The sequence below is a fragment of the Ambystoma mexicanum genome, chromosome 14 (assembly GCF_040938575.1).
Source record: "Ambystoma mexicanum isolate Mex_15411 chromosome 14, UKY_AmexF1_1, whole genome shotgun sequence".
Classification (NCBI taxonomy): Eukaryota; Metazoa; Chordata; class Amphibia; order Caudata; family Ambystomatidae; genus Ambystoma; species Ambystoma mexicanum.
The window spans coordinates 377192626-377218167 of NC_090940.1; the positions used below are offsets into that span (position 1 = coordinate 377192626).

General features: G+C 45.8%; 1 protein-coding gene across 2 annotated transcripts in view; it reads right to left on the reverse strand.

The window, feature by feature from the left end:
- Positions 1-25542, reverse strand: part of MIA2 (MIA SH3 domain ER export factor 2) — a 2742135-nt gene that overhangs the window by 511263 nt on the left and 2205330 nt on the right. For both annotated transcript variants that reach the window (XM_069637493.1, XM_069637494.1), the window contains 2 exons: positions 17726-17805; positions 17457-17582 (listed from right to left, as the gene is read on the reverse strand). In XM_069637493.1, the coding sequence (XP_069493594.1) occupies positions 17457-17582; positions 17726-17805 (206 nt within the window). The remainder of the gene's footprint in view (positions 1-17456; positions 17583-17725; positions 17806-25542) is intronic.

Here is a 25542-nt window from a genome sequence, read left to right on the forward strand (position 1 = left end):
AACTGCTCACGCAAATGGTGTAAGATGGACACAGTTCTTTTCTTGCTGGGATCTTGTGGTGATTTAATCTCAGCGCCCTCAGGCCTTTTTTACTTGGCATAGAGGAAATTCACGCTCTTCCACTGATTACATAGTTGCCTCCCAATATCTCTCTGGTATCATTTCTCTTACCAATTCCCACTTTCCATCTTATGGCGACCATGCCATACTCTCGGGTACTATGATTGTAGAAACTAAATCCTTTGATAGGATGCAGGCACTGGCCTTAGTTCAAAGTGATCTCCAGCTTTTGTCAATTCGCTGGAATATTTCAACTTGTCGACGATTGACATTCTTAGTCAATCGGGATTGGTGGCCTGATTCCTATCTCGAGGATAAACCCTCTCAGGCCGTTCTAGAGTGGAATCTGAAGATGATTCAAGGTGATATAACTGCCATAGCAGAATCGGTGCAGTTACAGCAAAACACTAACTCCTCGACTTTCCTTTTAGCAAATATACTTGCTAAACTAAAATCGGAAAGAAATAGCGAATTAAGAACCCTTAAGCGAAAGTTCTGTTCTATGGATTGTATTAACTACTTAGCAGCTAAAAAACTTTGTGTACGAAAACATAAAAATAGCATAAAAGCTGCCCGAACCTCGTTTCATTTAGTAGTAACCAAAACATGGTACGCCTGATCTGTAAGCATAATATTCGAGATATATGGAAATTACTTAGGGCATCCAATAAAAGCTCCATGTCTCCTCTGGAATCAGCCATAGACGGCACTTCATGGTTTGATTTTTTTTAACAGAAATTTCCCTTACCTCAGAGATTCACACTTGCTGATATAACTGATTTAGTTACCTATATTCCAGCGCTTTGCCCATGGTCTGTTGAGGACATAATGTGTGCTATTTCAAAGCTAAAATCCTCGAAATGTGCAGGCTCGGATGGGCTGCCTCCCTGTGTAATTAAGGATGACCCATTATTTTGGGCCACTGTATTTTTGAGGATTTTTCAATCAATCTTTACTTCAAAATATCTCCAGCCCTCTTGGGTTAGTTCCATCATTATTCCGTTACACAAAAAAGGACCTTTAAATAACCCTCTCAACTTCAGGCCTATTGCTCTTATGGACGTGGCGTCTAAAATTTTCTTACTTCTTTTACTGAAGGATGTCGAAACCCACATCACGGAAAATCGCATTTTAAACAAAGTCCAGACGGGCTTTCGAAAAAATATGGGGACAGAACTAAATGCCATGATTCTGGCGCATTTAAATGCAGAAGCGCACGGTCCTCATCATGGACCGATTTTTATAGCATCTTTAGACTTATCTTCTGCATTTGACTGTGTAATTCACAGTAGACTCTGGGAAAAATGGTAAAACTTAAATTCCGGCTTTCCTTAGTAGCACTCATTGCGTTGCTACATCACAATACGTCTTTTAGAGTACGTATATCAAGCAAAGGTTGCCTGACCGAGCCTATTCCAACGGCAATTGGCGTCAAGCAAGGCTGCAACCTCGCGGCAGTCCTATAAAATCTATATTTATCAGACATCGACGGGTTATGGGACCCTTCCAAATCTTATATTGTCCGGCTTGGTAGGCTTCAACTCTCGTGGTTGGCGTATGCCGACAATGTGCTTTTGTTTGATAGTACCCAATCGGGTCTTCAGAACAAATTGGAAACTTTTCAGCACTTTTGTAGAGCAAACAACCTGACTATAAATTCCTCAAAATCGAATATTCTTGTGCTTTCCTCAAGGAAAAAGGTGTGCAAATTTTGCTGGCATATAGACTCCACCTATGTCCTAATTGTCACACAGACTACTTATTTGGGTTACAATCTTGCAAATAACTCTTCTGCTATCTTTTGGCAAAAAAAATTGGCTGAAAACGTTCTACCACTGCAAAACCAAATGAAAATAATTTTTCGCAAATATTGTAAATTCTCTTTAATTCCACTGTTTGAATTTTATTCCAAAAAGGTAGAGGCAATTATCTTATATGGATTAGATCTATGTTTATTAGATCTCTCCACCTTTCTAAACAAATTGCAAGCTAAATTGTGGAAAACTACCCTTGGTCTACCGTCTTATCTTCTGAATGCAATCTTACGCCACGAATTAGGATTAAATTCCCTGGCATCGCGTCATAATTGGCGTATATTGAAAAACTATGCAAAGATGTGTTTTCCTCTTGAAAACTCGATATACGAGGACTTCCTTGTCAAGTTGAGAGAATCCTATCCGGTATCGATTGTAACTTTCCATAAGCGTATACTAGCCATTTTAGCCGGCATTAACATTTCTTCTAGAGACTTGCAATTCAAACTAAGCACAGCTCATAAACGCTTGTTTTGGAATGATTGGGCTGCTACCTGCTCTCCGATATCTTCTTATGTATCATTTACTGAATATGCGATATTTAGACACAAACAATCGCCACGCTTACAATACCTCATGCTTTGCCCCAGTGTTGAAACCAGGACTCTACAAATGTGATTCCGCTTAGATTTACTTCACACGAAATCGAGAACGAAACACATGGTCTGTAATTATTACATTCTTCTTGATACCACCTGCAGATTTTGTAATAAGGCTGAAGTAATTGAAACTCTAAAACATCTTTTTCTTACATGTCCTTTCTTTGAAACCGAGAGGTTGAAAAACATTAACTCTTTCAGTTCTACTCATTCAGTCTATGGAAGGGAATTAATATGGTCACGTTGTATGTGGGGCTCCTGTAATTCAATAATTCTAGCAACTGTACGCCTAGTGAAAATCATTGAGGCAGCTATATCCACCCATTCAGAGACCTAGAATTTCTAGGTTTTTGCTTGTGACTGGTTCAGTTATAAGATGTTTTTCCTAGAACTTATTTGTTTTTGTGAATAGTGAAATGTTTTTATGTGGAGGGATAATCATGTTTTATATAGAACAATTAACTTGGGATGTCTTCTTTTGAATGTTATGTGTAATGTAGACACCTGTAAATATCCGTTTTTTTTAATTTTGTAAAATAACAAAAAAAAAATAATAATAATAATAAGTCTCGAAAGATGTATAGTGAATGTATGTACAGATTTTTATTGAATGAAATATAATTGAACTAAGCTATACTTTTGTAAGGATGCGTAAGCATCATAAACAAAATGTAATCAAACTTTAAAAAAAAAAAAACACTGAGGTTTTCCATCTAAGAAGGGCGAAATTGAAAGGCTATAATGTACAGTACTATGAAAGAATGTGTTTCCTAATTAAACAAATAATATACTAGTGTTCATATTGGAGAATATATTACTTACTTCTCAGCAATGGTCTTTCTGATGGATGTTCCTCCCACGGATTCCTCATCTATCATATTATATCCCCAGCGCAGCTGATCTTCTGAGACGACTTTTGGCCACCAGTGGGCACAGCACAGCTCTGCCAGAAGACTTAATGCCCCACACCAGAAATGAAGTTGGGGCCAGTGTATATTGAGGCGCTGCGCCATGCGACCTTATTTCCAACTTTTCGCCCTAGCACTCTGACACCGATGGACCACATAACCATTGGTGTGCTAGCTATCCCCCAAATGGGGCAGGTTAGGAGGGCGATGAATACATGGAAGGAACATCCATCAGAAATAACATTACAGAGCCGTAAGTCATTTTTTCTTCTAATGGGTTTTCCTCCCACTGATTCCTCACCTATGATAGACTCCCATAGCAGCACATCGGTATGGAGGAGAGAAAGGACACACCACCTGAACCGGAAAACTCTGGAGGACTGCCCAGCTCAACTGGGCGTTGTACCCCAAATGGGAATCCAAGCAGTAATGCTTGGCAAACATATGCATAGAAGCTCACGTAACTGCTTGGCAAATGTCCAAAACAGAGACCTTCCTTTATAAGGCAGAGGTGGCAGCCAGGCCACTGGTATAATGACCGTCGAGACCTTCAGGTAAATTCTTTCCAACAGGTCATAGCATTCCGAGATGCAGAGAAGGATGCTCCTTGACAGGCTCTTTTGGTGAAAGCTGTGCCAGCACGGGCACCAACATGACCCACAAAAAGCTGGTCATCTTTCCTGACATCCCTCATCCGAGAGACGTAGTAGCTGAAAGCGTGCACCGGGTCCCGCTGATGTAACCTCTACCCCAGAAAGATTGCCCGCAAATGGAACAGCAGGAATGTAAGCCTCCTCGCTGGTGGAAAGGCTTGGCCGTGATTTAGCTGAGCGACTTCAGCTTTTCATGCTCTTTCTTAGCAGTACACAGGACATAATCGACAGGCTTGCCAAATAGGTTGGAGTCTTCGACAGGTTTGTAAATCAGAGAGGCCGGAGTCTATGGTTCGAAGCCTGAGTTTTTGAGCCAGGCGTGTCTCTTAAGAAGAGTTCCCTGGGGTAGAGTACGTCCAGTAGTCTCAGCTGCGTCTAGAGTGTTCATAAAATATTATGGGTCACCTGCCTGTCCCTCAGTCAAGACCGCAGACAGGCGTGATTGTGTGGGCTCTGGGACCTCTTGAAGGCCTTCCTGGAGCAGGCCTCATTGGATGTCGCTGTAACTAGTGAGGAGAGTCGTATTGTTAGCTATTCTGGTAGAATAGGCCGAAGAAGTGGTAATACGCTTCCCTAGGGCATAATGTTTTTGGCAATCTTTATCCGGGGAAGGTTCTGCTGTGGATAGTGGAACCCCTGCTCTCTTTCTGCTGGTTGTAACAACCAGGGAGTGCAGTGTGGCATGACCTTGTATATACATAGAGTCAGATGGAGCGGGCGGAACAATTTCTCTACCTGAAGTTTGACTGCCCTTGTGAGGGAGGGTGACAATAAAGAAGGAGCTAGGCGTTTATTTATTGAATTAAGTAGCTAATAGCCTGACTAGTGGGAGGCTTCTCCTTGAGAATATTTTCAACAAAGTCGCCATCAGGGACTGTCTCCTGTGTAGCGATCTCAAAATGATCTGCAGCCCTTTTTAGAATGGCATTTAATCATCCACAGGTGATTACTGTCTTTGTTGAGGTGAAGAAGGTGGGTCGAGACAAATAATGTCCAGGTCAGGGGTACGAGTGGGTGAAAGCCAAGGCCCCTGATCTGCTGGCTGATCCTGCTCCCAGTCCTGGTCCGCTGTGTCCAGATCAAAAGGATTGTCCTCTTATGTATCCTCCTGTTCTGAATAATCAAAGACCTCCCTCTTGATGGACTTGTGTAGGAATGTGAAGCTTTTGCACTTTTTGTGGAATGGGGCAGGAATCTTCCTCCTTAGGTCTCTAGGGAGTTACTTATTTATCAGAGAAATCTATAAACTGGGCCACCCTGTCCATGTAATCCTCAAATCTCTGCCTTGTCCACAGAGAAGATGACAGGGGTCTGGAGGTGGAAAAGGCTGTTCAGAAGGGGGAGATTTTCCAGACAAAGCCTTTGAGAGAAGCTGGTGGGGGGGGGCTTCTGAATACTCCTCTAGACGAGAGGGGGTGCCCCTTTGTTCTCCGGCTGCTGAAATAATAGCCACAAGACTCTCACATATTTTCAGCGGCTGAATACTAGGTTTCAACGCGCCTTGTGGAGTTGTCGCGGTTGACGACTCTACCAAAGCCTTAATTGCTTGCGCGCCCTTTGACAGCGTGTCAGTGACTGTGTTTTTTGTGTTTTTTCCCCTTGTGAGAGGAAACTCCAGTCACATGCCGAAAAGATGATTGTGCGGAGGGTGCCGAACCGTGAGGTTCGGAAGACACCATTGAAGTTTTAGACAGGCCTGTTGGCGTTAAACGCTTCTTTGACGTGTCCGTTGAAGAGGCCTTAGGGGTTGTGTGTTTGGGCTTAGGTGGTGCGTGTGTGCCCTTGTTGCCGGGATGTGAATTACCCATAAGAGAGCTGGTGGCCTGAATGCCGGGGGACAGGTATCTGGGAACCAGAGTTTTCTGCTGAAATGTCTATGGCTTCCAGGTCGGAGCAATGGCTGCCGCTGGAGTCCTCGTCAACTGAAGCGAAGGCGCAAACTAACTTTCGGCCTGCATTGCGTAGGCCGCCCACCGTTTTGTCTGCCTGTCCTTTAACTCATTGGGACGAATGAACTTGCAGGACTTACAAGTATGCTTTTCATGGTCTCGAGGTAGATACCTCTTCCAACGACGATGGGTGTCCTTCCAAGGGAATTTGCCATTACACGACAGTCAAAATTTAAAGGGTGTCCTCTCCATAGCAAAGGTAGACGGCAACCAGACTAAATAGGGAAAGAGAAGGGAAAAGGAAATGCATTCTTGAAAAAGAATAAACCCTGGGCCCCACTTTCCCTACTCTAAGGGCCTGGCCGGAGGGCCGAGGCCACGTGGTCGGCATACGTCGATCAGTACACCAGTCGCCGAGCAGTAGTGGATGTCTTTGGTGGCAGGAAGTCCACGAAGCAGTCGTCGAAAAAGTAGTCCAAAGACTAGACGACCATAGGTCGTGGGACAAAGTAACAATATTGAGCAATATAAACTCTTGCCAGCTCTGCATAAGGTGAGCAACTATTTGAGCAGAAAAAAAAACAATCTGAAGGACCTCGACGCGCGAGGGATTTTGGGTACACTACACGTTGTTAGGTAAGATTTCTTAATTATGGGTAATTTTCCTTCCATCTGGCAACCCCTAAACATTTTGCTGTTGTTTTCTCCATGATCTAGACTTTGCCAGAGAAGTGCAGCCTTCTGCCGCACTCCTCTGGGCTTTCGCTCCATTCTTACGGGGAAACTGACATGCCCTTAAGACAGTCAGTACCGGGAAACGTTGTTTTCCGTAGTTTCTTTATCATGTTGCAGCTTTCGCGCAACATGGCACAAGAGGGCACTGTAAGCTAAGTTACTGCTCTCTTGGGTCTCTAGTCTTCTACAGGCCCTAGATACTCTCTTTGGATTGTAAATGAACGGTGCAAGTGAATCACGGACGGGATTGGTGGCAGCGATCGTTTCTTGTGTTTTTGAGCTCCTTTTGGCGTTTTAGGCGTGTTTCTCGCGCTTAGCCCAAAATGGTGGCCTGGCTCCCAAAATGGCCAGACCACGAGGTTCTTTGTCCTGTCCGCTGACCGTCTTGTCCCCTTCACCTCCCCCAGGTCGAGCCGACCCGGGGCCTTCCTTATTTGGGCATGTACTTTCCCGCGAAATGCAGATGCTTTCGCTGGCTTATACAGGCCTTGTGTGTGCCTCCAGGATGGGGGCTGGGATGTCTGGTCCCAGTACACATCCTGGGCGCCAGAGAGTCTAGGGTGGTGTGAATGCCTGGGACCCCCGTGGTCCGTGATAAGGTCCACAGATGGTGTGTGAGTGTTTTACGAGCGGATCTCCCCTTGGGTCCCCTCCGTTTTGGCGCAAAGGGAACCGTGGATAAGAGGGGGCTGGAAACGCCACTACCAGGTCGATCTCCTGAGTTCTCAAGAACAAAGGAATACAGGAGCCAAATAACCTGCAACCACGAGGCTGAACCGAGGAATCGCTGGTGACCCTCTGAAGGACTGCTCCTCTGCACTGCTGTCGCTTTGTGAAACCCTTTCTACCTCGGATCGAACGAGAAGGCCTGTACTGGTACTTCGACCTTTGGAATAGTGGGAACAACTATTCCCGGCATTTTCACCATCTCCTGCACGTAAGCCTTCGGAAGTGTCTCTGGGCCATCCAGCAGACTGACCAGCCTACCCAGGAGTCTTGCGCTCTGTAACCGCCGTCAGGTTGTGTTGTATTACGAGTCCTTGTCACTCTCACACGATTCGTACACTTGGCATTCCCAGGTCTGAAGTGAGTAGTGTACATTGGGCTGAAATACACACGGCCGCTCCGTTGCCCTGCTGTGGTAACAAACTGTGCGGGTTCACTGCGTTTGGGACGTCCTCAACTCAACTTCTGCTGCTGCGGAATCTACACGACGACGATACGTCCCCTGCTCCTATCTGAACCTGCCAGCACTGAAACTGACGCGGAGAAGCCTGGGTCTGCTTGCATCGTGGACCGGTGAGTAGCATCGTTAGGAACTGGTTGCCCTCCTGCAGGAGCCCATAGCTTTTCCCCGCTGTGTCTAACAGCACGCCTTTCCGTGCTCACGCTCTGCTTCTGCCAACAGTGGAGGCTGCGCTTGAGTCGCGGAGCTTTGTCCATCTTCATTTGTTCACCGAACTAAACTGCCTGATTCCCTCGAACAGACTCCCCTGTTTGTCCATTGGCACCAGCGTGTGCAGGTACTTTTGAGCACAAGGCTCCACTCTTCGTAGGGCTTGCACTTTCTTTTAGTTAGGTACCTCTGAAGGTGGACTGGGTATAATTATTATTCGCACTGCCTGTTTTCCTCCCCATCTAGGTGGTCTACACATTTCGTGCGTCTAACTCGTTAGACTTGTTTGTATTTGTATATATATATATATTGTATTGGTTTGGTATGTGTTGGTTTACTTGAGTTTTATTGTGATTTCTCGCTACGGTCAATGTTACAAAGGCCTTGTAATAAATGTGTATATATTTTTAATATAACACCTGCTTGGAGTAATTTGTAAGGGTCCTTGCTTTGTGTGCTCATTGCGGGCTTTCAGTCACCCTCACCCCTCTTGAGACCTAGTCTTGACCGCCGCGATCGCTACCCTGATTGGTCTGGCTTGTCCAGAGGTTACCCTGTTCCAAGAAACTAGGCTGGCCTTCTGAACCTCTGCGCCTCCAGGACAGAGTTCAGAAATCCGTCTTAACCCACGTCACGTTAGGGATAGTGTTACAGTCACGCCCACGTCAACGTCCCCTTTCGATCTTTGAAAGATGTAATACTCCACGATTACCACTAGATGTCGGACTATATGCACAGCATGTGATTCTAAGCAGATTCACAAGCATCAGAAAAAACGTTGCTTAAGGTGAAGCTCTAAGCTGTTTTTCATATTTAAGAACTGCTTTTGACAGAGTCTCCCGAAAGGTTTTATGGAAAACTTTGCACGAAACAAAGCTTCCAGCTCCCCTGATTTCATTAGCACAACAGTTATACTCTGGGAATACTGCTGAAGTGAGGTTTGGCCTTGGGGGATCTAACATCGCCATTCGCTCCAGAAAAGAGATTAAGACAAGGATGTGTGAATGCTCCACTTTTATTGTGTGTTTACATTCAAAAGGCAATTGTTGCAATAACAGAGGGCTGTTGGGACCACACTAAGTTAGGCAAGGAAAGATATCCAACCCTCATTTATGCTGATGATGCCGTGATCCTGGCAACCTCAGCTCAATGTCTGAGAACCTCCTTAAAAGTCTTGGAAACCACATGAAACCAAATGTAAAGAACTTAAGCTGGTGGTGAATACGGAGAAGACTAAGGCTATGATTTTTAGACCTTAATACTGTAGATTTCTTGCTTTATTATTAGAAATAGAGGGCGTTCCACTTGAGCACGTGATTCCAGGAAAACGGGGAGTGGGCAGCACAGATTGAGAAATCTAATATAAATCTGTGCAAATATAGTGGCACAGTCAAGTCCTACTTCTATAAGCTTGAAAGTGGTGCAGTTTCGCCAGCTCTAATTTTGCACAATAAACAAGCCATACCAGCGTCAATTTATGGGGTGAAAATTCTGGGTTTTGGCAAAACAGGGCACTGGATGTCACAGAATCAACATTTGTAAAACACCTTCTGGTGTTCCCTCTCTGAGCGCCCCCTCTGCATGTGTGCGTATGGACCATGATGTCACGCCAGTGTGTGACTCCATCTCATTGAAACCGGTACTGTACTGGTTAAGGCTGTGGCACTCAGAAGGGCCTTGAGTTGCACAGGGAAAGGATGACTTAATATCACTGGAGGGGTGGGGGGAGAAGCGTAAATGGTTGAGACATAAAGGACACTCTATTGACCCTGGGTGAAAAAATTCTGTGGGAGACTCCCCAAGTGTAAACGATCAGATTCACACAGGAATAAAACACACAATGCATGTGACATCCAGGAGCCCCCATGTAGAAGCAGTGAACAGCTACAAGTGGGCCCGGAGTATTGCCTACATAAATCAGCAGTGGGCTTTGAAAGCTATCTTGACCAGATCAGCCCACCATTTGAAAGGGCTCTGTATTTACGGTTTAGGTTGGGGATATTGCCTCTGGCACCACTCACCAAACTTTGGAGTCTAGCAAGAGTGAAGAATGCCTGCTTTGTGGCGCCACAAATGAGTCAGCCACTCATTTCCTCCTGATCTGTCTGAAGTCCCTCAAGCTTCGACGATTATATTTACGCCCGATCTTTATAGCAGAGAGGCTTGCCACCTTGCGCTATATTTCTACAAGCTGGAAACTCAGGCCCAGGATACAGAAGCATTTTAATGACAGTGTAGAAGTTGTCTAAATTTCTATATGCACCAAGATGTTTTTATTGTACTTATTAATCCTGAGAACGTATTATTTTTTGCATAATGATAATCGAGGTATTTTAAGTATCTGCATTAGAAGGAATTGTATCTCTTTTTGATCCTTTTATTTCTATGTCACCCTGCTAGCTAGTGTTTCTTTTCTCAAATATTATAATAGATGAAATCTTAAATTGTAAAGGTTTTATATAACATTGTAACCAAGATTTTAAATTGTGCTATGAAATTGTATTATGAATATGTATGCTTTTAGGACTCTTTGTTGAAATAAAGATTGATTGATTGTTATCAAAAGCAAAGGATAAAACCAAGTGAAGGAAGAAGGTGGCAGTGGGAAAGCCAGTCCAAAGTAACCATTGCCCAAGTCAAGAGGGCTGACAGTTAAGAGCCTTGCTGAGAGGTGAAAGGCGAGGCCAGAGCTGAGGTGCAGCCAAGGTACAAGCGCTAGTGCAGGTCAAAGCCTTGTGGACCTGGGCCAGAGAATGATGGGAACAAAAGACAAAGGCATATAGTAAGATGATAGCCAGATGTAAGAGAAGGGATATGTTTGCTGGGAGCCATAATCTGGAGGAAAGTATAGCAATCAATAGGGAATTCATATTACAGTTGAACCAAGATATGGATTACCCAAAGTAGAGGAGGGAGAGCTCATCAAATCCCATTCATCCCGCCCTTCACTGGGCAGCCACAATGGCGGCAGCCTGAAAAATCACCTAGGGCAGCAGAGGAAGAACTCAATTGTCATCTTGAAGTGAAGCAACCATGTTCTGAAAGGGTCTAGGTTTACTAACAGCAGCTAAAAGGAGATCCAGGTGCCACAAACCCAGAAATCTGTGACTGACTTGTGTAATCTCCTCACCAGGGAGCCATGCGGACCACAAAAGAATTTTGGAACTCAAGGCCAAGATAGTTTGATAAACCTTTCACTCGTTTGTATTCCCTTGGATCATTCCTACTGTTATTTGAGATAACCTTTGGGTTTTACTCTGTGTTGGACTCTTTCCCTATTGTGCAGCACAATCAAATTCATATAAATTAAGTGTTACTCACCAGAGTGACTAACGTACTCCTAGTCCACAGTCCCCTTTCCTCCATCCTGTGTGGGTGTCCCTCGCTAGGGCCGGGACAGAACCTTTTTTCACCACAAAAAGAACACTTTCCCTTTAAATGTATACGCGTATGGGGGCATGGCCCTGGGAGCATGCACTCCCCTAACCCCGGCCACCGGCGCGACCCCTCAGTCCCCTTTGACGCGTCGGCTGTATTGAACTGCTCAACCTCGCTGCTCCTATTTTAGGGGGAATGATGGTGGGACGTACAGAGGAAAGGGGACTATGGACTAGGAGTAAGTTAGTCACTTCGGTGACTAACACTTAATTACTACTACGTCCCGTCCCCTTTCCTCCATCCTGTATGGGTGATTACAACTGATGAAAAAGCTCTGGGAGGAGAGCTTGATACTCTATGCAAACTGATTATGGAGGACAGCCTGGCCAAATGCTGTGTCTGCCCTGGCACTGGTAGCAGTGTTTGCAGAAGGCCAATGCAGTGGCCCATGTCACATCTATGCTAATTACTTGCCACGGTACGTGACATTGGAAGGCAACAGTCGCTTCCTTGGCTCTTATAGCATGAGCGTGCATGCCCCCTGTGAGACTCCTTGCGCTGTGCCTTGTATGCCTCTTGGATGGCAGCAGTAAACCATCTGGCTATTGATGCCTTCAACGATTGGTGTCCAGACCTTGAGCCTCCAAATGTGACAAATAAGGCATCAGTCTTGCGAAAGGCCGAGGTTCTGTCGAGATAGAATTTTAAAGTTCTTCTGACGTCTAAACAGTTGAGAGCCTTTTCGGCGTCTTCCTTGGGATTTGGAAAGAAAGTGGGAACACAATCTCTTTGTTAATGTGGAAAGAGGAGACCACTTTTGGTAGCAACCTGGGGTGCGTGAAGAGCACAACTTTGTCCCGATGAAACACAGTGTAGGGCTCGGAAGCCACCAGAGCCTGAATCTCTCGAACTCTGCGAGCTGAAGTAAGACCCACAAGTAGTGCCGTTTTCAGCGTTACAAGTTTGATGTCCACTGTGGCCATGGGCTCGAATGGTTTGTGTGCAAGGGTGCTAAGAACAACGTTAAAACCCCAGACTGGGTGCGGGAGTCTGACAGGTGGGTGAAGCCTGATCAACCACGCTAGATGCGCCTTCACCACTGGCTTAGCTGAGGAGAAGGTGAACCTGTCCGAGTTCCTGTATTCGCCAATGGCAGATAAGTAGGTTTTGCAGGTGTCAACCGGGACCCCTGATCTGGCTAAGTGCGCCGAGAAAGACAACACCTGGTCCATAGTGCAGGATAGCGGGACCACTCCCTTTTCCTTGGACCAGAAGCAGAAACTGGTCCATTTGCTCTTGTACTGCTTTCGGGTAGCCTGACTCCTGGCTCCCTGGATGATTTCTAGGTTGTCTTGGCACAGCTGGAGATGTTGCAGAGTCACCTGCTCAGGTACCAGGCTGCTAGGGCTAGCCTCTCCGGGAAAGAGTGAATCACTGCTCCCCCATGATGCACCAGGCCCTTGCCGAGCGGGAGAGGGACTACTGGTTGGGCCGATAGCTGCCGGAGGTCTGAGAACCAAGGCCTGGCCGGCCACAAGATGAGACACAGCCGCCGGGATTGTCTGATCTTGCAAACAACCTGGTGGATGATCGGGGTTGGAGGAAAAGTGTATGCGCACATCCTATCCCAGGGGATCTGGAGCACGTCCCAGAGGAAGCCGCACCCCCCCCGCCCCCCGCCCCCAGGAGGTGAACTGCTGACAAGTGCGGTTGCTCTATGTCGCAAACATGTCTGTGATCGGGTGACCCCCACCTGCTAAAAATCTCTTGAAGGACTCTCTTGTTCAGCTGGCACTCGTAATTGTTGGAGCCCATCCGATTGAGTCTGTCCACCTCGAGGTTTGATTCTCCCGGCAGATAGAGCGCTGAGATCTAGATGTCCTGCTTGTTGGCCCACGAGGGCCAGTCTACATAGGAGGGGGGTGATCTGGGGCCCCCTGCTTGTTTATGCCGATAAAGTTGTCAATCCAAATGCAAACTGTACTGCTCCAGATTGCGTGTGAGCCAAATGGCCATCATTTCCAGCCAACTGATGTGGACCATGTACTGAATGAGTCCCCAGGGTAGCACCCCAACCTTGGATTGAGGAGTCTGTGGTTATAGTATGGTCTGTCGGAGGCAGTCTGAGTGGTCTGCCTACCATGAGGTTCACATCCTGCCCCCACGACATGAGGCCCTGCAGTAGGAGCGCAGGTATAGTGACCGGGGCTACCCGATTACCCGACTCCTGGTCCCGGGATGCTGAAAAATGCAGCTGCAGCCTCCTCATTCGCAGCCTGGTGTAAGGGATAGCCAGGAGGCATGCCGCCAGTACTCCTAGCAAGTGCTGGTCCGACCAAGCCGTAGTTAGTGTTCTGATAAGGAAGTGAGCAACAGAAGATTTGATCACCGCGACCTTCTCCCCTGTGGAGGAACACCCTGTGCTTCTGAGTGTCCCACAGCAGCCCCAGAAACACCAGAGTTCGTGTAGGAAAGAGCTGAGACTTCTGGAAGTTGATTGAGAACCCCAGTTCATGATATTATAGGTTTTTTATAACACGCTTAATACCCAGAGGTTTCTCAGCGCGTAGAGTGTAGTCATGAGTCTGGTTGTAAAATACCTGACCTGCTCCTGGGACTCCCCTTTGACTAACCAGTCACTGAGGTAAGGATATACATGGAGGCCTTCCGACCTGAGCAGGGCCGCCACCGCGTTCATCAGTCTTGTGAATACCCTTGGCGCCGGGTTCAAGACGGACGGCAGCAGATTGTATTGAAAGTGCAACCCCATGACCCAGAACCTGAGAAAGGATCGATGGTGCTGCACTATGCGAACATGCAAGTATGTGTCTTTCAGATCCAAGGAGCACGTCCAGTCCCCCCACACATTATTTGCTATAAGCGTTGGCGTCACAATTTTGAACTTCCGCAGAGGAAGGTACGGATGGAGGAGGGAATGATCTAGGACCACTCGCAGGCCCACCTGGTTCTTCTTTTGAATGCCAAAGATGCGGGAGTAAAACCCCTGCACTTGCTGAGGGAGATGAACCTCCTCCACCGCCTCGCTCTCCACCAGGGAAGGAATCTCTGCCAAGAGTGAAGGAGTCCCGATCAGTGGAAGGGGGGCAACAAGGGGGTGGTTGGCAAGGGAAGTCAGAAGCCCGAGGAGACCACCGAAATCACCCAGGAGTCTGTGAACCGTTGGCGCCAAGCTTGACTGTGCAGGGCCAGCCTGCCACCGACTGGGGTGCTGTGGACCTGAGAAGCGCCGTCATTGCTTTTCTGAATCTGAGGAAGATAACAGAGGGGGACTGAAAAAAGCAGTTGTGCGAAGACCTCTGGTGTGTTTGCCTATGTTGGCTGGGTGACCTATTCGGTTGCCTGGACCGGCGGTCCTGGAAACCCTAGAAACCGACAAAGGATCGGCCTCTGTCTGATCGAGAGTGGCCCTGTGAGAAGGTTTTGCCCACTGGCTTGATGAGAGTGGCCACGGACTGGCTTTCTGAGGGCTGCTCTTCTTTTTATAGAGTTCCTCGTCCGTGGAGAGTAGAACAAGTCACCGCCATCGAAGGGTAGGTCTAGGATCCTTTCCTGAGCATCATGATTGAATCTGGTTGGCTTTAGCCATGTCGTCCTTTCCATGTCTGTTGCCACACAGATAGCCCTGCTCGCAGTATCTATGTGCACCACTGTGGACTCCATGCCCTCCAGTGCCACGAGTTTCGCTTCTGCGAGTCCTGCCTTAAAAGAGGCATGTTTGTCAGCCGGGATATCCATCAAGAAGTCTGTTATCTCTCTCTACAGGCGTTGGTTAGCCGCTGCCAGGATGGCATCAGCACTGGCTTGCATGACGTGAAGTCCCACGTTCAAGTATGATATGATAGGTTATTTATAACACGCTTAATACCCAGATGTTTCTAAGTGTGGACCCGGGGATCGAACCTGTGTTGCTCCGTGTCGTCTTGCTTCTAAGGCGAGCATGTTGCCGCTGAGCTATCCTTCCGTGACTGTAGACCTTCTTATCGGCCTCAAGCATTTTCTCTTCCTTGCCCAGCAAAGCTGATGTTGTGGTGGAGGTCTGGGGCTTAGCATTCACAGATGCTGCGGCAATGACTGAAGACAGTGGCTGGGGGTGCACTGACAAGAGCGGAGTGTCTCCCTCCACCTGCATGAACTTTGCGTCTAGCCATTTATTTCTAGGGTGAGTGGAGGGAGCTTGAGCCATCCCTTCTTCGAAAGGGCCTCCGAATCCTTCTGTAAAGCAATGCCAAATCTGGATGGTTCTGCTTTGATGGTGAAAACTTCAGCCAGAACCCCTGAATCCAGCAGCTCCTTCTGTGGCTGAGGAATGCCCAGGCAATCGGCTAATCCGGCAATCCTATCATGGAATGCCCTTGCTGAGGAATGCGTGTGCTGTGCCTCCTCATCAGTGTCTTGTTGGTCACCCATGTAAGAAGGGGCCCCTGGGTCAGCAGGTGTCAGTTCTGCCGCTGTAGAAGGCCGAGGCGCTGGCGCAAGGGGTGTAGGCGCCGCTATCGGAATTACCGGAGGCATGGGCAATGGAGGTGGAGGAGGTAAAGGCTGTGCAGGCACCGGCTAGGGTGTTGGATTGGGAGTCAGCATCTCCTGGATTATGCCCTTGAGGAGGTTACCCATCTGTGTTGACGGCATGAGGTTCAAGAATTTTTCAAAAAAACGATCCTCGCAAGCAGGCTGGGTGAGATCTTGCGCCGGTTGTGGACGAGTAAAGGCCTGCGGTCTGCTCCCTCCTTGTAAGTACAAACCCTCATGGTACCTTGGTTTACCCAAGAATGTCAGGTATGCCGTGGTCCATGTGACCCGAGTCATAAGAACCCAGTCTACCCTGGCTGAAGGCTCATGCGCTTGCGATTCGCCATGTTGGCAGGCTTCTGTCCTGGGCACCATCTTACCTGCACGTGCCACTGTGGACGACGTGGGCATGGGCTCAGCCTGCATGCCTTGACGAATCAGCATTGCCCCACCCTGCACCTCAGTCGTGGGCCTGGTAGGCAATTGGCCCTCGGCCATGAGGCCGTTAGTGCTGTCTGCGCTGTGTGTAGGTGCCCCGCTCAGGCGTGTGCCAGGTAGCAGAGCTAAGCCCCTCAGATGTATCCTGGTACCAGAGCCCGTAGGCCCCCCGGGGGTGGAACCGGTAGGGCCCTTAGACCCCTCAGCCTTTAAGCAGGTAGCTACAAGAGCCTCTGTGTTCTTGCTGCTGGTGCAAGGGTCTGACTGATCCCTTCCATCAGTAGGCTTCCCCGGGAAGGAGTCCCCCCCCCCATGCTTACCTTCTTGTTCTTCCTGTACACATATTCCTTAATGCTCTCCTGTGGAGTCCTGGAGAACAATTAAAGTTAGAAAACAAAAGAGAGGGGAAAGCGCATGGAATTATGAGGCTTGAGGATTCACCCAGGAGCACTAGTGAAAGCGGTCCGTTCCCGTCCACGCAGAAAAGAGGACTGAGGTGTGGCGTCGGTGGGCAGGGTTAGGTGAGTGCATACTCCCAGAGTCACGCCCCGTGCGCATATAAATTTAAAAGGAATGTGTTATTTATCTGGTCAAAAAAGTTTCCGTTCCCATGCCTAGCGAAAGACGCCCATACAGGATGTAGGAAAGGGGACGGGTCGTAGGAGTAAACACATTTACAATGTGAGCCCTTTGTTAATCCCTCTATCTGTGACAATGCCCAGACTCAATTATGTCTAGTTACCACAGCAGCACCAGATGCCATTATGCCAATTTAACACAATATTCTTAGAATCAAAACTGTAGTTACACAAGTAAAGCCAAATGTCATTGAGGCACAGTGAGCACAGCAAAGTTTGTTTCATTACACAAAGTTAGCGCACAATTGCCAGTTTTTGCAATAGTGAATAAATAAGAATGAGAAACAGTGAAGTGACAATTTGAGTAGGGCAAATGTAAATACAAGCATTAAGGAGTTAGCAAAAGTCAGAAAAACAGAGTAGGAAGCGTGTCAAAGGTACAGGTGAGCAAAAGTGGTAAACATGTTTGCAAATATACCTCGCTCTCCGCCTGGAAGCATCGGTGAAATTCTCAGTGGGCCCTCCAGTAAGGTTGGAGGAGAAAGAAATGCTCTAGTTTCAGGGGATGGTCGGCCCAGTGGGGATGGTCCATAGGGAGAGTTTTCTGTAATTATTGCAAAAATGATAATTAGTATGTGAAAGTAGTTGTAAACAAAAGAAATTTCAAGAGTACAAGGCTACAATCGGCATTTATGATTGATAATATAAATATAACACGAAGCACCTAAATAATCACATTGAATGTACCTCTGCCAAACCCTCTAGGGACATCTAGGGCATAAGGATCCTTCTCCATTTGTTCCAGTTTAAACTCCAATTCTGTCAATCTGTGAAATCAAAATATTAAATGAAAAAACAGTCATCAGCAAAGCCCCTTTATGTTTAATTGACCTATTTGCGGTCTTTACACCATTGCAAGCAGATGCCAGATTTTCATAAGCAGCATGGATAGTTATGTGTTGCATTGGAATTTATCTGCTAGGGTCTATATCAGTAATCGGGATACGTTTATGAAAAGTTAGTGCTACACGGGTATTAACAGCATTGCTTGCACCTTGTGACAGTATGTGGAAAATCAGTCCAAACACTTCCATAATGTCTTGTGTACAACTTGTACAACAAAGAATAAACAGGCTAATTACAGGCAAGGAATAGCAGACTGAAAAAAGGCTATATTAAAATTAATGAATCTTTTATTACGTGCTGGTCTCTAAACGCGGGGCTGTGGTTCAAACCTGTGTTTCTCTGCTGTGTCTTGCTTCCAAGACAAAACACATTGCCGCAGAGCTATCCTCCCGGCCCTCTCCTCAGCATGGGAGGCACCACAGCACTCTGCCCGGATCTATCAGGATATGCATGTAACACAGTAGCACAATTAGAAGGCTCCCTTTGAAACAGTTTAGAGAAGATCATTTCATTGGCGTCCTGTACCTTATCAATGTTGGATAGTAAAGCGCTTTCACCATATAAACACTGGCATTCTTACTCCATGAGGCATATTGCTATGACTTGCCTATGAGACTTTGAGCACATTGGTAGGGGACAAGAAACCATTTATTGAGCAGAAACTTTCCTAATTGTTATTTACAACTCAATCAAATTACCCAATATATGGAAACAGATAATAAAGTACCAGACAATTTGGGAGGTGATGACAATAAAGGTCAAGTACTTTTTGTTTCGCTGACCAGCCCAAAGAACAAGATATTTACTGTGCGAACAGGCACACGATTTTCATATATGCCATTGTAACTTGTTTTATTGAAATTCCACAGTGCATCTAGCAGATCAAACCATACACATCTACTTATCATTGCACCTATTTTGGCAACTGCAACATGTGAGTAAACGACGCAACTGCTATACCCATTCTAAAACAAGAACAAGCTATCCCACCTTCTCCTACAGCACCCCTTCCACCCACTCCCCCCATTTAGAGCCGTAATGTGAAGTTCAAATCTAGAGTATAACAATTTTTCAGTACCTATAATATGTGTAGCATTAGATTTCATTCCTATATCCAAACCAACTCAATGCTCATAGCTTCGTAAAGCACATAAGGCCCACACAATCTTTAGCTGCATAATTCAGGAACGGGTAACCAGGTTGATGTGTCGTGAATTGCATGTGTTATCTTTGTTTAACACAGTTGAAATACAAACCTTAGTCTGCCCTGGCAAGTTGGAGGGAGACTCCGCTTTTCCACATATCCTGTGTGTGCACCAGCTAGCTGCGAGAGGTTAGATGGTCTGCGAGTCATGGGTATCCTCTCTACAATCTTCTTACAACCAGAAGGCAGGATCTGCAGAAATAGGTCATCCCAAGATTTTGGCAATGGCTGATCTAACCTGAAGCCAAAATCATCTCAGTGCCGGACATTCGCACCAAATATGATAAAACAAGCCCACCTCCCTGCAGTTTACCCAAGAGAGAGGGTATCTATTTGGATAGCATCTATTCAGTAGGGCTGGTGTTCTGTGCCATCTGTAAATGAGTTCAGACTGAATTTTAAGCATTTGCACCGACAGGGTCATAATAATGTTGTACATTTTAGAAATCAAATCGTTCATAGATGTTATCTGTTGTAAATGCTTAAAGGTAGTTAATTCTCCAGATCCCCCTGGTTTAGTTGTATGATCATTCGCCCAGTGTCTTATTAGAAAGTAATGCAATCTGTCGGTTTCAGTGAACTCAAAAGTAAACTTACATGTCTGAAAACTTCTTATATTACTATTACAGAACATGACTCCCAACTTGTGGTAACTACCCTCTTTCCACTGTTTAAATCTATGCTCTGCCATCCAAGGTGTGAACAAGGGATTTCTCAAAACTGGTGTATGACAGAAACAAGGATATTACCATTTTTGATGGTGGGCGGCCTTAAACTTACAAATAATGTCTGAACATATCATACCACAGAATTATCTAGGTCGGCCAAGAATTCTTTCATTGATTCATGATTTCTTAGCTTTCCAGTTCATCACATGATCCCTGGGTTTTAGAATGGAAAGGACCTAAAATGGTGCAGGAAAATGGGTATAACCTTCATCTTTAATGAACAAATGACTTACCTCTCTGTGATGTTCTTTCTGATTGACGTTCTTCCCACGGATTCCTCAACTTTAAGTTTCTATGATATCTATCTCCCAGCGCAGATGCCCTTTCGGAAACTTTTCTGCCGTCAGGGGGCACAGCAGAGCTCCGCGTTGGCCCTGCTCAAAGCCTCTATTCGCTGGATGCTAGGACAGTTTTTCTGAAGTGCTACCCACTTCTTCAAAACCATTCAACTGAGGCAGTACAAGACTCCACTCTTAGTATAAGACTGTACTACCTGCGTACATGGCAGCGTAGGCAGAGTAGCCAAGCTTATCTTAGGAGGGAGAGAGGGCAGTAGATACAGTACAAGTGAAATTGTAATACAAATGATCCAAAGAAATACGGAAACACTATGTATTGTAAAAATAAAGGATTTATATAAATACAGGTAGGCCCAGATAAATCTAGGGATTAAGTAAATACTAACACATTATATGAAATCACAATATAAAACATAACACTATACTTGAAAGTACACAGACCCAAGTATAGACCTTATTTGGAACACCTAACAGTAGTTCTAGGGAAGTCAAAACCTTGTTATACACATTTAGTATAGGTCAAGCCTATTCTTTGGGAGTAAAAGACCAATGGTTACTTTCAGATTACTTTTGGTAATACAAGGGCAGTAGGCCCTTCCAGTTGTACAGTAACTCTTGGAACAAATCACATAAACAGCCAACTGGACAATATACTTTTTGGTGAATAGTGAAACACATATTCTAGGTGCAGTAGAAACCTAATGAAGTAATATACAATTACAGATGCTTTGGAAATCAGGGAACCCCAGATTGAGGTAAGCAATAACTCTGGTAACGTGTTTTGGATGGCACACAGCTAACACAAGGTTAAGTAAAACCCACATACTTTAACTTAACAATGAAGGGGAAAGTAAAACCCAATGTCACACTTTACTGAATAGTTATTCTAGGTAGGCAACAACCTAAGGTAGACTTATTAAGGACAGGCTAGCAGCAAGTCAGGGGAAGCAAGACACAGTTGGAGGACACTCATACAATTACCCTTCAGGAATCATCCGGTGGAACCAACACAATTACCTTTGTAAAGAGTCACAACCTAATCACAGGAGAGTACAATACCTTTACATCTACTTTCTTGTAGACTGGTAAAATAGTGGCTAAGGAAGAAAAGATGTTAACCATACTTTTAAGAATAGTGCATCACACATTCAAGATCAGTAAGAACTTTTGTAACTGTTCGCTCTTAGATTTACAGTTACCAACCAACTCTTTACAAGTAAGCAAAACACTTGATTTATGTTCTAGGCAGAAGTCCCAATCCCTTCAAAGTCTTTCCTTTATTCTTGCAGCATGAGTGTTCTCAGTGGCAGAAGGGGGGGTCACTAGGACTAGTGACCAACAGGCAGTGTTAGAATAAGTTCTTTAGCAGCAAAAGTCAGAGTTCCTTAGGAAAACTGGGCAAACAGGTAAGTACTTTACTTCTAGGGTTAGAAGAGGGTCCAGGGGGTTCACAGAAGACACCCCAGCAGGATTCTAGCAGTGGGACTGGGTGCACTGGATGAGGGACCTCCCAATCACAGAAAACACCCCAGGACTACACAGAAATCCCAACAGGTTTAAGGTAAGTATATACCCAAGCCAACACAGTACCTCAGCAATGAAGAAGCAATTGCAGCAGGAGAACTTCAGGGACTGCAGCCAAATACCCGGTCAGTGGATTCCTTGTCCTGGAGACTGAACACAAGACCTCAGAAGGGACTTTGCAGCAGGGATCGATGAAGAAGGCTCTAGGCAAGATTTCTCTTGCAGCTGAATGCAGTTCTGCGGGTTTGGCGCCTTTTCAAGGAGCACAGAAGAAGACAGAAAATCGCGGTTGAATTCTCGTCGTTTAAAAGGTCCAGCACTCTTGTGAGGGGATTTTTCAGACTCGATTCGTGTCTCTGGAGATACACCAGGATGCCCACGAAGTTTCAGTGAGATTCGGAATTCGGAAGACCATGCACCGCACAGTGGCTGGGGGTCCCAGGGTATTGGGGTATTGCAAGAACGCAAGGTCGCAGCAACCCGTGGGATGGCTCAAAATGCAGGTCTTCTTGAGTCTAGTGGGTCTCACCAGGCTCTGGGTTCGGGTCGTCGTTTTCGGAGACCCCAAGTCGAATGGAAGGAAGGGCTGCAGCAGGCTCCGGTTACACAGCAGGCTCTCCAGTCGCTGGAAATCATTCCTGCCGCTTTTCCTTCGTCATCCTCTTCGGTTTTCTGTTCCAGTGGTCGAAATGACTTTAGCTTCCAAATTTCCAGTATTTATTAGGAATTACAGCACAACCTTTGCATTCTCTCCTTGCATTTTACAATAAAGGGACATCTGGTTGTCCAATCAGGACAGCCAGCCCCCCACTGGGATTTGTCCCAGTTGAAGGAAGGCGTAAGACAAAGGATGAGGGAGTTTTGGACTCCTCCCCCATTTCCTGTGCTTACAGACTGACTGGAGCCTGGGCGGGGTGTCCAGGGGACTCCTGCCAAAGACAAAACTCAGACAAAGGAATTTCCCACCCTGGATGTTAAGGGAAGGAACAAGAAACGGCAAGAAACACTAAAATGACAGACAAAGACGACAGGGGCCCTTTTGGTAAAATGAGCACCCTTAGGTGCCTTTACTGCAGCTGTGATTACAGCCCGCGGTAAAGGTGCACCAAATTAGTAAAAGGGATCACTGCCACCAGCCATTAAAGGTAAGCTTGTCACTGTAACATAATTGTTACAGTTTTAATGTGAAAGGGGATACATTGCATCTCCCCAGCCCTCCACATAAGGTGGGGTGTGCTGGTTTCAAAGAATAAAATGTAAAAGGGATCCAAATATCCTTTTTACCCTTGGGAACTGTAGTTCACTCAAGGTTAGCACAAGAAAGTTAAATGGTGAACCCCTAGGGCAACCCAGCAACAACAGGCACTTATTGCCAATAAGTTGTTAGACATGATAACTTTAAAAAGACACGATGGAGAGTCTTAAAATGACACCCATAAAAAGAGTTAAAGATTAGGTGAGTGTGGAAAAAGGTTCCCCCTCACTGAGGTATTAATGAAAAATATCCCACTAGAAAAGCAAAAAGTTCTGGAGTTGAACCGGAAAGGAAGATTTACCAGCTCTGTGGAAATCTTACCTAACACTGGACATGACATTGGAGCCAGCATATATAAAGGCATCGCATCCGGTGACATTAGTTCCAACCTTTTGCCGCAGCACTCGGACGCTGAGGGATCGCAGACCTATGGTGTACTAGCTATGCACCAACAGAGGCAGGTAGGGAGGGAAATGAGGAATTTGTGGGAGAAACATCCGAAAGAACATTACTGAGAGGCAAGTCATTTGGTCTTCTAATAGATTTCTTCCTCCCACCAACACCTCATCTTTGATAGACTCTCAAAGCAGTACATATACCTAAAGGAGGGAGGATAGCAACAATGCCACCTAAACCAGGAAACTCTGAAGGACACCTATGTCAAAACGAGCATCCTGGCCAGACATAGAATCCATTATAAGAATAGAAGGAGGCCACCTACCGAAATAATTCATAAAGCAGCAACCCCGAGGGGAGTCAATTAAGAAAAACAACAAGGGGGTAGAGATTGCTGCAAATTTCATGTAGAAATACTCAGTGCTGGGAATTGAAATGGGCTGAGAGATCAAACTGTATTTGCAGAATACAAAGCAAAACAATTCATGAAAATGGCAAAATGATCTTACTTCACATAATATCAAATTTTTGAAAAAAGGAAAGTGTGAAATAAATACACATTTATGCAATAATAACAACATTGTACACAAATACACATAGTACTATGGAGGTACTGCATACAAACAAAGCAACAAGATGACCTTCCCTGAACGCACCCAACAACTACCAAAATGAATCACAGAGATAACTCCTCGCAATTATTGAAAAAGTGTTGGGATGTGTTAATATTGACAACATTGAGCAGTGTGACCTCAGTTTTTTTTTTCTTTTTTACCCGTTGTGTGGGGAGGGGAAAGGATGAGAAAAATATTTGAGGCTACCAACGCAGAAAGATACCTACTTGAAGCTGACAATGGTCAATGCGGGTTGTCAAGTGACTTTTTCCCAATGAAGGTTTACGTTGTTTACATAGGTACTATATGGAGCAGAAGGGACAATATAAGATGTTTGTTTGGGGTTATCTATTTGAGAGCTTTAATCCATTGACTCTGTGATGTGAACTAGTGATTGATGGCACTGGTATAATTGGGAAACCAGTAAAATACGGTTTAAAAAAAAAAAAGAAAACAAGAGAATCCTGTGTATATCCCTCGAGTTGTACTAGCTTATCAACTCATGCAGCCACAGAAAAAGGTGTGATGTATCACATAAAAGACATCAGTGCTTAGTTGTTTGTATGAATTGCACAAACACAGAGAAAGAGGTCTCTCAGCCTTCTTCAGGGCACGACAGGGAGTTTTCAGACAGGGAAGCAACGCAAACTTAAAAAGTGCACAATAGCCATGTTTAAAACGAACCCATAGGTACAATTAAGTGTCACAAATAGAAGGAACACACACATCTACATGGAGGATAAATGTAACGCTCACCTGATTCCCGTAGAGGCGCCGGTCTTGACTGGGCGTATACCGTACCTTCAAAGGTGATGTGTAACACACGGCTGGCTCTTTGGGCTGGACCTCTGTGCACTGTATGTCTGACTCGAAGGGTAAGATGTCTGCAGATAGAAAATATGGGATTAAGGAACTGGGTTATTGAATGTCTCTCTCTTCTTCCCTTTCTCTTCTCCTGTAGAACCCCAAAGGTTAACGCTCTCACCTTAGGTAAGTGAACGCCGTGCTCTCCATCTGCCTCGGGGCAGGGTGCTGTAACCAGTTTCTTCACTGGATAAGGGGAGCAGGCCTCTTGACTTCAGAGGACTGCTGTCCGTCGTTTACTGCACGAACGGTAAGTTTCGAGTAATTCTAATGTCTTTAAAGTCTTTAGTAATGATGTTTCTTGTTTTGCAGGGTTCCGGCGATGGCGGATGACGGGCTGAAGTGAGTTGAAGATGGAGTCTGTGTGATGAATAGAAGCGCCTGGAAGCACGTAAGTAAGCGCTTGTTGCCTGCTTCACGATGCGCTCTAACTGTCTTTTTATTTTGCAGGTACAAGTTCGGAGTGGCTGCAGGGTGCCGGAATACCCAGTGGGTTAGATGCGGAAAGGAGTAATGGCACGTGAGTATTAAAGTTCCCCAATGTCTTTAAACGCACCTTGTTTTGTCTTTCAGATGCGGGATGCAGCGCCGAAGGCCTCCGGAGCGTGCAAAGAGTTGGTAAACTTTTGTCTTTCAGATGCCGGAATGCAGTGTGAAGACCTCCGGAGCGCACGAAGAGTAGGTAAGCCTTTGTCTTTCAGATGCCGGAATGCAGCGCGAGGCGTTGGTGACAGCCGATGGACCAGGTAAGTGAAGAGCTGTCACTGAAGACCG